Genomic DNA, 15,172 nt, shown 5'->3' with positions numbered 1-15,172 from the left:
CACTTTGCTCGTCTCATAAGGCCTCAACCCAAAAAATATGCAAAGCAGAACGGATCATTAGCAAACCCCTTGTGAGGTCCACATGCAGTTAGAGAGCCCTCTATTCAGATATTACGCTCTAATATCTTTTAACATGGAAATCCCTTTTAAGTTTTTAAACTTAGAAGTTGCGTAAAATACTTTCCCCCCTTCCAGTGTATGTTGTGTCACTGTGAATGGTGGTATAAATTCATTATTATAACTCGATTATTGTCACTCAAATTAATCTCCATCGGATGGATGTATTTGTTTCGCTAATTTAATAAGATTTTAATGTATGCTTACTTTGTTCAGAGAGAATTATAATGAGATTTTCAAGGGAATTTATAGGTCAGATACTTGCAAAAACGCACATGTCCTGCAGGCCACATTTGGTTTCACTTCCCATAATATTTGGTTATTTGCAGATGTTTCAGTGTTTCTTTCTTCCTGTTTTCAGAATCCTGAAATGCTTTTATAGAAATCATGAATCTTGTAATGTGGAGACGACAAAGGGCTTTTGCTTGTAAATACGCAGTAATATATCCACTCAGCACTAGTTGTAGTAATTTTTCAGTGCATTCTCTTTTAAATGTTACCACTTGCAATTAGCAAGCACCCTTAAATGATCTCTTTAACAGGCAGGATCGATCAGGGTATACTCACAAACTCGCCCTCTTTTTTCTTTTTACTGAGCACTAGGGGGATACTTTGCCCCAAAATTATCATTTGTATATCATTATTCACCCACCAAAGAACACTTTGTTTTTCTTGCCTCCACGGTGAACAAAGAATCCAAAAACACTCTCACAACGTGTGCCGTATAGTCCATGTCTCATTTATCCCGTCATATGCCCACACATGCATTTTCACTGAAACTAGTGATGCACCAATATTGATATATGGGGCGATACTCACCCAAATAGCTGGCTCAATTATCAACTCTGTTCAATTCAATTTTAGGTTTATATAGTATATACTGTAAATTGTATGCTGAAATTAAGTTTTGATCAATTTGTTGCTGCATTAACAAAGTTTACACTTAAACTGTAATTCCATCGACTATGTATTAATTTGTTGTATTTTATTTAAAATAATAATAATAATAATAATAATAATTAGTTAAATTAGTTTGAGTCCAGTTTAATTCTGCTACCGGTCTTACACCAAGGAATTATTTACTTACTATTAATATACTATTTAAAAATGCAACTTTTTAAGGCAGTGAAATTGAATCACATTGAGTTTTGTTGAAACAGATCTTTTGATCACTTTGAAACTGAAAATGATTTCAAGTTAAACAGCTGTAGCTATGATCAGCGATATTCAGCCTTGAGGGGAGGCATTTTCAAGTGTTTGTATTTCTATCTAAACAGGGTGGACAAGAATGACTACTTCCTTACCATGAAATGATTTTACCCATCCGGCAGCCACTGTGTGCTGCAGATTTGTCAGGGCACACAAAAGCAAAATTAATTCCCCAGTAGACGGCTGCGTCAGCATACTCCTCTTTCAAAGCATAGCTGAACGGTGTCTACATAGAAACCGAGCAGTGCCTGCCACTAACGGTGTGAAAGAGTCAGGTTTTTACCATATTTTCATGCTGCTGTGTTTAAGCACACAAGCTGAAAAAACGCTCTCCGCTGCAAAACCCTCCTGTAGCTTAATGAAGACGTTTGAATATATTACCCATCCAGCTCTTAACCACATATTAACAAATTCACTGCAGCCGTCCACCGAGCTCTTGTTTCGTAGCTGCGATATCCCGATTGCACAATCGACACGAGGGTGAAGAAGATGAGCGCATAGAAGAGTAGTGCTTGTTAATGTGTGTGTTTGAGCGTGTGTCTTCATTTGCATGTGGTTTGAATGATTAAGCGTGAGCTTCCTGCGGTCAACCCCTCTGGGTTCAGACACTCATTATCTCCCCCTCTCCCTCACTTGCTTTCTCTCTATCTCTCACTATTCTCCCTCAGCACTGTCTTGTTCACCTTAGAAATAGAGGTTGCCTAGCAACAACCCCCACACCTCCCTACTCGGTTAGACAATGTAATTGTAGGTGTGTGCATGTGTGTATGTGTATTAATGTACAGGAATGTATGAGTACATTTCTTTTTTACAGATCAATGGTACATCAATAAGCAATTTAATTATTTGCTCCCTTATATGCTCCCAAAATAGCATTATATTATGGCACGCCTGTCGGCTCTCATCTCTCTTTCCACTACCCACTCAGGTAGTCGACCATTGGAAGAAATTCCACTCACTCATAAGCCCCCCTCCTGGCCATACACGCAGAAATCCAGCCAATCAGCTGGTCCAACAGAGAGACGGACAGAGAAAGTGAGGAGGGAAGGCGTAAGCTGTAAGAGAGAAGAAAGAGAGGCAGGGAAAGGAATGGACAAAATATAGAAAAAGACCAGAGGTGGGGGTGAAAAGGACAACAGAGTGAGAAAGGATGTGAATATGCCGTTGCTTAACCTTTGTCCTTTTCACCGTGTCGGACTAGATATCCCCTCTGTGAATGTGTCCGCCGCGATCACCAGCTGCCAATCAAATAGTCCATGTTTTCTGTGCGCGTGTGTGTTAGCATGTGAGTGTTAGCTGTTTGTCCTTTATTCCCCTCCCACGATCAGCATTGCTGGAATAGTTTTAGGCTGGGGTCACACATCACTGTACTGCCCAAAAAGGCTAGCCTGCTGTGGCTGTCACTTTGTGTCGGTCTCCCTCTGCACACCCGCAGTGCACTGTAACATGTAAATCAGCCTGAACATTATGGGCGGCTTCCAGTGTATGTGACTCCACTGAATAAAATGTGAATTTTCAGGTTCAGTTTGTCCATCAGATCTGAAATTGTCGGACCATAAGTAGATAATCTGCAAATGTAAAACAAAGTCCATTTTGTCCTTTTTCCATCTTCATCTCCTCTCTATGTTTTCTCCTCACCACACCTTCTCTTGGTCTCCCATACTTTGGCACACACCTTACATAACAATAGCTCACGCGTGCATCCATTAAAACCAACTTATCAATTATGTATCCGTCTCTAATGTATTCGATATGGCACCAATATTTGATCTAAATTGATTTTGACAAGGTTAATAGAAGGGGAAAGAAGCTTGAGAGCAGGAGAGAGATAGTTATGAGGAAAGTGATGATTTGTCTTTTTATCTTCTGTCTCTGTTCTCTCTCACACGGAAACACGGGCTCATACATCACACGCAAATGACCTTTTTTTACAACACGTCATTACTGTCTATTGCAATTTTTCTCTTAAAAGAAAGCACCACAGCTTTGTATTCTCTCTCATTCTGTCTCCCTCCTCTTCCAATCACCCTCCTTTTACTGACTCCCTGTCGTAACCTTAGCTTACTCTGATGCAGATGTCAAAGACATCCAACCACAACACACAACATACACACACACACACACACTAACGAGGCAGTAGTGGCAGAAGTGCAGACGGGGAGAGACAGGAGAGAAAATCAAGTATATTGATTTTGGAGGAAGTTGAGAGAGTAAAGCGGTGGAAAAAGCAGACACACAAAGGTAGAATGAAATCAAGAGAGAGAGACAGCGAATAGAAAGTGAGTGAAAGTGACTGAGCCAGAGACAGCAGAAAATAAGCTGAAAAGTGAGAGTAAACAGAGGTATCAAGGTGACTGTCTGCGGAGTTGTTAAGCAGGATGTGCAGTTGAGGGAACAGTGGATGAATAGAAAGAGTGGAGCAATGAAGGGATGAATGAAGCATAGACACCGGCTGACAGCTGCTAATAAATTATGATTACAACAATAACCCCAACTCTTATTCTTACTCTCTAATTGTGTGTAGTTTCCCCCTAAACTAAACACAGCACCTCTCAATTAAGTATAGCGTTATACAGTTAATCCTGCAACAAAAAAAAATACAGCAGCCTCAGGCCAGTGACTAACAATCATGTCACCTTATTTTGACCTGTAATTGTAGTTTCTCCCATTATCTGCTATTTATAAAATGCCAGAATGCAGCTGTGAATGCACAAATGAACTCACAGAAAACAATTTTTTTGGGGGGGAAAATAATCACAGGCTGTTACTAAGTGACATTCTTAAAATACAAAATATTCAACAATAATCACCCTGACTTCCTCTTCCTTTTACTTTTTCTTTGTCTGTTAACCCCAGGATATCCTGCTGTTTGGGTACCCTGTTTGCCACTCTGATCACAAAAACAGGATGTGTGTGTGTGTGTGTGTGTGTGTGTGTGTGTGTGTGTCTGTTTACGGTATGTGTGTGTGTGTATGTGTTAAAAGGAGCAGTTCCACCTCACCCAGACTGCACGAAGGGCAAAGGAGAGAGAGGGTTGCCATAGTAACGTGCTGTTCAGGTGATGACAGAATTGAAAGGAGGATGGAGGGATGAGGTGAGAAGGGGGGCTGGGAGGAGAGGATAGAGGGAGGAATATAGAAGGAAAGAGTCAGCGAGGGAAAATGAAAGAGTTTCAGAAATCCTCAGCCAACAACACTTCAGCTGTCACTAAGTCACTTAGTGTGCTTCTCGCCGCTTCAGTCGTTGCCAAGTTGAACTGTCGATGCTCTTGCTCAGAAAACAGTTGTGTCATGATGACCATCAGTCATCTAAGAGGCTTTAAATCGTGTCGTTGTAAGTGGTCCTCATGTCCATGCTGGCTGTGGAGAGTTTGAATTTGTGATGGGGCTAAAAATCCACAGTTCTGTGCAATAAACCTACTCCAGCATTGAGCTGAAGTTAACATGAGACTTCCACAGTATATCTTACTGGGAATTAATTTGGCACATAGACTGACTGGAACAGACACTTGTTTTCAGATAGGCTCCATAAAGAGTATTTAGGAAGAAAATTGTTGACAATTGTTTTTATTTATTGATTCACTTATTTGATTTGCTTGCAACCGGTAACTCTTTCAGTTTACATATAGGCGTATTATTATTTCATTGTTATTAACTGTCAACTGACTAAAGGACATGCTCTTAGTGTCCACTAGTGGCCACTAAGGAGGGCTAATCCCAGATGTTCAACTGGACCAAATTCAAGATACAGTATCTGGTGTCATTGTATTGTTGATAAATTGATAGGGAGCAGTGTGGTGTGGAAGTCAAGCTGTCAAATCAGTCCTTTGTCAGCTAGCCAGCTCACAGTCTGTGGCTCTCTCAGCTGTCACGTCCTCATGTAACCCCCCGCCAGACACACACTCACACATATTACACACAAATGATCCATGTTTGTATAGCAGGAAGGCAATTAAATCAAAGGCACTTCTATTGCAATTTCAATGTTGCGTGCCTCTCCAGCCCTCCTTCACACAATCTCTCTTCCCCTCTTTTTTGTCTGACAAACACACTAACACAGTCTCATGATTTTGCATCAAAACCATCCACACCCACTCCACCCTTCCCCAGAGGGCATGAGTGGTTGACTATTCTTGAAGCAAATGTGTTTCCTCATTCATTGGACAGGGCAGTTTCTGTGCCATGGCTTTTGTGTGTGTGTGTGTGTGTGTGTGTGTGTGTGTGTGTGTGTGTGTGTGTGTGTGTGTGTGTGTGCGTGTGTGCGTGTGTGTGTGCGTGCGTGTGTGTGTGTGTGTGTGTCAGTCTACTTCAACTGGTATTTTTCTGGCACTTAAACCTCTGACTGTGGACTACATCAATGAGACTGGCATCGACTAACCATTTCCTGAGGCAACCTACGCAGTTAATTAGAAATAGGTTATCCTTTCTTCATGTAAGATATGGGATACAGCTCTGACACAGTATGACGTATGTAAATATTTACTCCTCTGGCTGCCAATTTAGTCAGAATGGAACACTGCTGAGGAAAAAGCAAGTTGTTCTTAAACCTCAGCGCCGACTCTTCTAGAAAAAGCTACGTTTTTCCCTTATTTTGGAGGATTTAGCTGGTGGGTGCCAGGGGTCATTGGGTCACTGTCTCCCCCAGGATACAAGCTTGTATGTCAGCTGACCAAATTTCAGGTCCAGGGAACAAGGGAAAGAACTGTGTAGATAGTTTTGGATGGCCTCATTCACCATCTGTGAAAGGTAAAAGGGGCAAGATGAGAGAAAGAGAGAGAGAGAGAGAGAGAGAGAGAGAGAGAGAGAGAGAGATATAGAAGGTGATTCCATGATATATATATATATATATATATATATATATATATATATATATATATATATATATATATATATATATATATATATATATATATACTTTTTGCGCCACTGCTTGGAGGGATGAATCAGTGTATCCTGAAGGTCTGTTTGTCCTGAATGGGTTGTAGTATTTGTTGTTCTGGTTTGTTAACTGTTTTATTAATGAGGACTTGCTCTCCCACCCAACCACACACACCCTCTATACTCCAGTGTCTGCGAGTTGTCGCTACTGACACAGTGACCCAGTCCAGAAGATGTAGGTTACCCTTTTCTTGCAGCCCTCTGGTTTTCTACTCATTCTCACAGAAGCTGAGTGGGGAGTCACTGTTGGTGACGCAGAGCTGATCCAATTTATAGTGGGATTGTTTCCTGAGCAAAAGACAAGATTTTGGCTGCGTACTTGAATCCCAAATAGAATGAAAGTGGCACTCGTGAGGCGACCGAGCTAGAATGAAGTTCAAATCAGCCAAATAGAGTGAACTTTCATGTTCCTGTGATTTGGGTTTCCCCAGCTTCACTTCCTCCCATTGTACAGTTTCGCGCCACTGCCCTCGCCACACCTGTTCCTCATCACTAATCAGTCACCCAGTGTATGTATACACCTGCTCACATGCCACTTCCCTGCCAGATTGTCTTAGAACTTCATGCTGAGCTTTCCAGCATTCGTTTCTTGTGTAGCCCTCCTGTGTATGACCATTGGCTGTGTTTGATTCCAACACTGCCTATGCCCTGTAAGTTTTGCTGCCCCGTTTTTGACTGTAGGCTGGTTTGGAATATGTCATTTTTGCCTGTGGATTCCCTGTTACCTTTGCATTGGTCCAGTCGTCACACAGTCACTCTTAGAGGAATCGACCCGGGGTGGGATACTGTGTTGACCTGGGGTCCGTTTCACAAAGCAGGTTTAGTGAAAACCTTGAGTTAGTTAACCCTGAGATGAGGGAAACTCTGGTTTTTCGGTTTCACAAAGCCAGTTCAGCATAAATCTGAGTCAGTTACCCGGGTAACATACTCCGTGAACCTAACCTGCTCGCTAGAGGTTTGCTTCAACAAACCCTGAGTTTCTCCCTACATGTCTCCGCCTTTTTCCGGAATCTGAACCAACTCTGAAAAATTGTGCCGTCCTTTCATCGTCAACCTAATCGATATGGAAATAAAAGTGATTCTAGCAGCTTTGCGTCGGGAGAGAATTTTGATTACCTTTCCTTTCAATCACATTGGATATTATCTAAACGATATTCTCCGACATTTTCAACATTTCATATCGCGGACATAATCCGCAACCAGATTCTTTGCGGAGCTATCTTTTTTGCAGAGATTGAGATTTATGAAATGTTTAAGTACATTCCTGTGTTGACATACCTGCTTATATTTACTGTTTAATATGTGAAATATGATTAAAATCATATGCCTTTGTCAACATATTTGCGCAATATTCTTATGCTTAATTTTTAACTGAAGCCACTTTCTTTCTGTGCCTGGGGGGATTACACCCAATGAAAATGATAATTCATTCATTGTGCTACTTTATGAACTACGGGAGTTGAACCGCTGTCGCCTGCACCATAGGCAGCGTTGCTAACCATTACACCACAGTGTCGCTCTCAAAACCTGAAAATAAAGACTTATTACCTTTAGACCAATCGACTGTTTCATTCAGTTATACACATTAGATCGGGCAGTAAATGTCTGCCACGCCAACTATCGCTACTTTGCTACAGTAACGTTGCTCCGCTTTCTCAGGATATGCTCATTTTCTACATAAACACGCACAACGCTCTCCCGGTTGCCATGGTGAATCGTAGTATCGGAGCTCCATTGATGATGGCTTTGTAGAGTCGGCAGGCACGCGCGTAACTCGGAGTTTACATACTCAGAGTTGACTGAACTAATTCAAAACCACTGTTCTGAAACCGAAACCTCAGAGTTGCCCATCTCAGAGTTGATCAACTCAGAGTTCAGGGTTAGGTTCAGAGTTTGTTGAACCTGCTTTGTGAAACGGGCCCCCGGTTACATAAGTGCCCCCCTCCCCTCACCAAAATAAGACCTACTAAATAAGTCCAAGCAAAAGCTATCTGTAAAACTTGTACATATAGACACTTTTTTACACCACACACTGCTGGTCAGTTGTTCTTCTGTTCTGATATTTTACAACTAATATATTGTTTACAATTAAAGGATGGATAAGGAGATGCATTAAACACAGACTCCTTTTCCATCTGGTAATACTTCATGGTATAATGTGCAATAATGTACGGTAACTAAAGTTGTCTGTCTTTCCTCAATATTTTACTCAATAGAGCTTCATGCTTTCTTTTTCCTTTACTCTGCCTTGCTCCTTATTTTCTTATATTTTTCCATGTTCCAAGTATACTGCAATTTAGTCAGAAAGCATGCAAGCAGCATGAGATGTTTTGCCTTCATTTGTCTCACTGCTGCATCTTTACACTTGTGCTTTCAGGCTCTGCAGAAGTTGGCGAGCCAGTACCTAAAGAGAGACTGGCCTGCAATCAACCCTGATGACCAGAGAACAGACTACAGGTGGGTGTATGTGTGTATGGGACTCATTATTTCGTAGCTCTCAGCGAAAAAGCGAAACATTCTAGCAAAAAACAAATATGCTCTACAGCACAACTTGAGTTATTTGCTGTAACAGTGGTACTGAAACATCAAGCCTTGAGCTGGATCCAATTTACTGTGAAAACCTGAAATGAAGGCATTAGCTCTACAGCGAACACTTTTACCGATATTAGTTTTGTTCGTTGGTTTTAGCAACTACTGCAACATTTCTACACACAAATCTTCTCCGCTTCCAGGTGCATGCACATAACAGTTTCTCTGGCCCACAGTGGTTTAGGAAATTCAACATTCAGCCACTCTGCAGGAGGGCTTTATGGTTTCCTAACGAATTGCTCTTGGGTGTGTAAGTTGTAGAACAGCAACCGACTAGCTTTTTGTGCTTTTTTCCAAACAGGAATGTGTATGCAGTGTGGAGGTCCTACTTAGAAGGTACAGTGCAGGTGAGCCAGTCGAGGCTCAACGTGTGTGACAACTACAAAAGTCAAGTATCGGAGCCTGCTAAGACCGTTAGACTCTACAAGGAGCAGCAGCTTAAAAAAGTGAGTGGATGTGTCGACAATGGGAGTTAGTCATGAAGCAATCTTTGTTCTCTATCCTTCTCTAAAACAGAGTTATCGTAACTCGTGTTGGTCTGCTCAATATGCCTGTTTTAATTTTTCTCTTCACAGACCATAGATCAGTTGAGCGGCATTCAGGCAGAGCTGCAGGAGTCGGTGAAGGAGTTGGCCAAAGCCAAGAAAAAATACTACGACTGTGAGCAGGTTGCCCACGCTGTACGAGAGAAGGCTGACATAGAGGCCAAGTAAGCTCACCACAGCGCCGCATGTGTGTTTGTTAGTGGGGATGTATGGGTATAAATATGGCTAGACAGATGGTCTCCATTGCCAGAGAGAGTACCATCAAGCAAACAAAGTAAATCTCACAGAGATGGAGTGTGTGTGTGTGTGTGTGTGTGTGTGTGTGTGTGTGTGTGTGTGTGTGTGTGTGTGTGTGTGTGTGTGTGTGTGTGTGTGTGTGTGTGTGTGTGTGTGTGTGTGTGTGTGTGTGTGTGTGTGTGAAGACTAAAAGAAGTTATCAATTATACAGTGGTGTTTGTGAGTCAGACAAAGAAAATGCAGAAGAAAGGGGCCCAAAATGCCACAAGAGCAGAACAGAAATATGACAACATTGTTGGGTGCAGTTTTCTTGGTGTAAATCCAATAAACTAAACCTGAATCAAGTCTGTGGACATTTAAAATACATATTTTTGCTGTTTTCTTTTCCCTTTTTGGGGGACTGATTTTCTTTTCAGCTTTCTAAGTAGATTGAAATATATTGTAATTTGTTTTTAATTAGTCTTTCACACTAAACAGTCCACTGACTAGTAGAACTTGCGTGTCTAAGTCAAATGTTTTGAAGCTTTGTCCCACAATTAGTACCAACGTTTGATTCAGTGCTGATGAGTGTCGTTTTACCCTCAGCCCTCGGTGGCGGTAGCTATGGTGACACTTGCACTTCATGGAATTCTCTGCTCCGGTTAGCGCCCACATCATTTGGCCAGTCAATTCCTTTCTGTTCTTTATCACTCAGTAGAAAGACGCTGCCACAGAAATGACTGCATCGCCACTGTGTCGCTATGAGAGTGTATGCGTGTGCATTTCAGTAACGAAGAACGAGACGTTAGTCATTGTCGGGCAAAAGGAACACACAGGAACAAGTTGGGAGTGAATGCAGAGGCACATAACACACATCATACTTCATACTTTTAATACCACTTGGCTGCACAAAGCGGGGTAACATGAGTAGAAACAGTCACACCGCACAGCAACAGACATCATCACACACCCGTAATGCATTTTGCATCTGCATGTGTGAGAGTTAATAGAATACATGCAGCATAGTTTTGTACCCATAAGCACAGTAGAACAGAAAAGCAGACCACACAGGCTTGCTCATTTTGAGACAGGTCTTTTCTGATATCACCGTGAATATAAGTGATGTCTGGATCAGGCTGAGATTTATTGCTGTAAAGCTCCATCCTGTTCAGGGCCAATTTATGTCTGCTCTGAATCACAGGTTAGAGAGCTATCTGAAGTGTCTGGAAACTTTTTTTCTCCTTTTCTACCTTACTTGGTTGTTAATATGCATTTAATGAAATCAACGATTGGGCATGAGCACCTTCATATTAATTTGTTAAAATTAGAATTAGATCCAAGATTAACATCTTTGCTTTCTCTGTTTTGTTTTTTTCAGGTCTAAACTGGGTCTTTTTCAGTCAAGAATTAGTTTACAGAAAGCAAGTGTAAAGGTAAGAGAGCTCGCTTACGGGACAACTGTTGTTCCTACTTGAGGCAGACCTTTCAAGCTCACTCTTCACAACCATGATACAAAAACAGAATGGTTGATTATCTCTGCTTTTCAAATGAGCCCTTAACCAAAAGAAAAAAGACACTCATGTACTCCACTTGAAGCTTAATGCTCAGGTCTGTTGCTGTAATGCAGTATTGCAATATCCTATGTCTTTCTTTCATTTCAGTTGAAAGCCAAGAGAAGTGACTGTAACTCCAAGGCAACACAGGCCAGGAACGACTACTTGCTAACGCTAGCTGCTGCCAACGCTCACCATGACCGCTACTACCATACGGATCTACTGCACTGCATACAGGTATTTGCATCAAGATATATGTATGTGGTGCGAGGTAGAATACATCCTTGCCTGAATGTGTTCATTTTAGTAAAACATTTCTAGGCAGCCGAGATTGTAATGCTATAATGATATTTCGATATTTTCTTTTGCTATAATAATTACTGACTTAAGAATATCAACAGCTGATAATAGCTGGAGGAATTTTCCAGGAATGGGGTCATATTTTCTGGTTTCTGGGGGAAGCTACTTTGCTTTAAAGCTTAATTTGGGGATGAAATGTCTTCCTTTTATGAGTGCACAAAGTCAGGCTGCCTCCAAGTATTTGGAGGGGGAAAATCATACATGAGAAAGTGATGACTTCACAGTTTCATGTCTTCAAAGACGGTTATAGAGTTCTCTGGATTTGTAATTTGAAAGGTGCTTATGCAAAGAAAAATCCTGCAAAATGAGCCACCCCTGTTTGCTTTTACAAACTTTTGGTAGGCATGAAATTATATTTTCCACAATGTTGAATGAACTGTAATAAGGCCTGGGGAATTCTCAGACAGCTTTGACGTAGTGTAATTTTTTTGTAGATGGAATACAAAGGGTCATCAAAGGATGGATGCAAATATGTTGGCTGCCTCACCGTTTACTTCTGCGTGCAATGAATCGGATATTCTTTTGGCCTTATAATCACATCTGACTTTTTCATGACATGCATCACTGCGAACCACAACATGTTTGTTTTGTTGGTAATGTGGTGGCACTAAGTAATCGTGTTCAAGGAGGTTCTGCAATTTAAAGTGACACGTTTTGACACACAAGCAGAGCTGCAGTTTGTGTGCAACATCTGGTTCTGTGTGACCTTTCTGGCACATGTAAAGAATCAAAACACAGGAAGAAATTAGACTAAAATATCTGCATGCCATTGTGGTTACAAGACAAGACGTCAAGGTCTGTTAAGGACAGGCAGATACACACACACACACACACACTCACACTCACACACACACATTCACACATACAAAATGGTCTCAACTCCGCAATGACGGACACAACTCTGCTACTGTTTGGTAAATAACTTGAGCAGCTGAGTGATGGTGATGTAATCCTTTTTGTAAATACTGAACAAACATGTCAGTCTGACACACACACACACACACACAAACACACTCACATGACATCACATATGGGATGTTTTCTTTATCCAGATGGTTATTAGTCTCAGGCATGACTGATTAAGAAGTTAAGACATTCACTTTAGAGTAGTTGGGTGACATTACACCTGTAATATTGCTTATTTTATTTCAGTCTTAGTGAAGTAAGTTGCCTACCGTATATTAGGATGTTTCAATCTGCTTCTCTTTCTTCCATTTTTCTTTCTGTTTCTTTGCTTTTTCGATTTTCTGAGACTTCTGTCTTCAGATGCTCGTCCCTGCCTCCTTGTTTCTCCTGCTCTTTCACGCTCACATACTCGGCCTTAGGCCTGTATGAGCATCCATACTATGGGGCAATTCTGAATAATGCATCCTTAGCAACTCACGACAGAAGGCCAGGACTACAGGGAAATGTGCGCATACACAAATGCATGCACGCAAACACACAGAGAGAATGAGGGACATTGCTAGAGGGAAGCAATCTGCTCGTCCCTCCTCTGCAGTTTTTTTCTTCTTTTTTTTGGTTGTGGTGTTTACAGGTCTTCACCTGAAAGTCTCTGATAACACCACTCATAACACGGGGACCAAAATTTGCATAACAAGAAAGTTCTTTTTGCAGTTTTTGCTCCGCAGAAATATGTTGAGAAACGCAGCCCAGAAAGCGGCATTGACGGCAGACAATAGCAGCCGTACAATGTATGGAACCAACATGGCACAATACAACCCAGAAACCGTATAGTAACTGGAGCAGAACTGGGGGTTTTTTGGGGCACTTCTCCATTTCCAACAACCTGTAAAATCCTTTGTGCATAGTGCTTTGCATTGCCTCGAACATTATTCATTGGATACAGCATGGGAGGACATTTTGAAATAGTCATATACTTCAAATGTTTAATAATAATAACAGTGAGAGCTGGTCATCTCTTGCTCGATCAAGACCTTTTCTGTATTGGATATTTAAGATAATGAGTTGTGATAGATAATAGTGTTTTTTTATAGATATGCGGGTTGAGGAGACTGAATTGTAATTGAAATGCTTGTTTAGATCTGAACTTGACTTCAAAATGACTGGACTGACTGCAGGAATAACAAGCATCTTACACCATCCTTGTCAATGCGACTGCTGTAGTGAAAGGCCAGCGGAGGAGCAGACTGCTCCACATCGCCCTCTGCTGTCGGCAGTCGATGTTGGTCTTAACAGTCCCCTGCTAGACACAAGCTTACACTTAAACTTACACTTCTGCTGCTTCGTCTGTTCCACTGTTCTGTACTTATTGTTCAGGCTGATTCAGTCATTCGATCCACACACACACACACACACACACTCGCACACACACACACACACACACACACACACACACACACAAAAGCACACTGACCACAGTATGGGGACGGGGCTTTTTCTGGAAGCTGACTCACCCCATTCCAACACTACCGTAAATGGATGAAAGGAGGAGGAGAGGAAGAGAAGAAAAGGGAGGAGGAAATGAGCAGAGGGATGAGGGAACATTTAGAAAGAAGTCAGCCAGCAACCCACCCATAATGACATAATTTCCTTGTCAATTTCCCATTGTTTCATAAGTCTGGTGTGTGTTTATTAAAAACATGTTTTTGTATGTGGTGTCGGCGTAAGAAAAAGGTGATAGTGAGGGGTTGGAGACTTAGTCTGAAACATCCCCTGGCTAGCAGAAAGTGTACGCAGGTTTCTGAGAGTGTTAGCTTTTATAAAGTGCTTTGGCTTGAGGAGAGCGTACGTGTGTGTGTGTGCGTGTGTTTTGTTGAATTGGAATCTGAACCCCTTCACCTTCCCCTGCAGCTGCGAGAACGCTATCCAAAGAACACTTCACACACACACACACGCACACACACACACACACACACACACACACACACACACACACACACACACACACACACACACACACACACACACACACACACACACACTCTCTCTCTCCCATATACTCATTCTGTCTGTCTGTCTCTCTCGCCCTTTCATATTTTTTTAAATGCTCACTCTTCCCCTCTTACCTCCTCTCCTCCTCCTCTCCATTAGTCTAGCTCCCCCCCCCCCCCCCCCCTGTCTGATGTCTGTTTGGCAATGTGGCCTAAAGCTTGGCAGCGCTACCCCGGCTCCTCATAGAAAGGCTGTTCATTTGGACTGCATTAAAATGTCTTTATAGCGCCGCATATGAATCCACATCTAATGATATAAGAGCTGTCAAATGAAAACATCTTCTCAGTCTCTGTCCTTCCTCCGACTTTGCTCTTGCCTCTCGTTTGTCTCACTTTCTGTAACTCATAACAAATCTGTTCTGCAGCATAAGGCGACATAATCTATGTCGCAGTTAGACTAGAGTGTTCTTTCAGGGTCGACAGCAATGTCGGGCCAGTGATGAGGTGTGTGTAAAACAACCCAAGTTTTAACACTTTTGATTTCTCTGGCTCATTAGCCAACTAGTCAGGTGGATGGGGCTATGCTTGGAATGATGTCATGTCACAAAACTGGACTAATAAGAATTATGATGGGGCAAGTTTTCCTGCCCTAACCAGTGCAGCAAAACTAACAGGAGTGCGAGGGAGCTGTCAATCACAGTGATAAAAGGACTTTTGGCAACACACGTGTTTTTATACATTTTATATAGGTG

General features: G+C 41.8%; 1 protein-coding gene across 2 annotated transcripts in view; it reads left to right on the top strand.

The window, feature by feature from the left end:
- fchsd2 (FCH and double SH3 domains 2) overlaps nt 1-15,172 on the top strand; it is a 55,574-nt gene that overhangs the window by 15,611 nt on the left and 24,791 nt on the right. For both annotated transcript variants that reach the window (XM_084019158.1, XM_084019157.1), the window contains exons 4-8: nt 8,641-8,720; nt 9,154-9,298; nt 9,428-9,561; nt 10,992-11,046; nt 11,275-11,403. In XM_084019158.1, the coding sequence (XP_083875284.1) occupies nt 8,641-8,720; nt 9,154-9,298; nt 9,428-9,561; nt 10,992-11,046; nt 11,275-11,403 (543 nt within the window). The remainder of the gene's footprint in view (nt 1-8,640; nt 8,721-9,153; nt 9,299-9,427; nt 9,562-10,991; nt 11,047-11,274; nt 11,404-15,172) is intronic.

This window comes from Eutrigla gurnardus (genome assembly GCF_963514095.1).
Source record: "Eutrigla gurnardus genome assembly, chromosome: 10".
In the NCBI taxonomy this organism is placed as follows: Eukaryota; Metazoa; Chordata; class Actinopteri; order Perciformes; family Triglidae; genus Eutrigla; species Eutrigla gurnardus.
The sequence above is the reverse complement of the archived record's forward strand: the minus strand, read 5'-3'. Positions and strand labels throughout refer to the sequence as shown.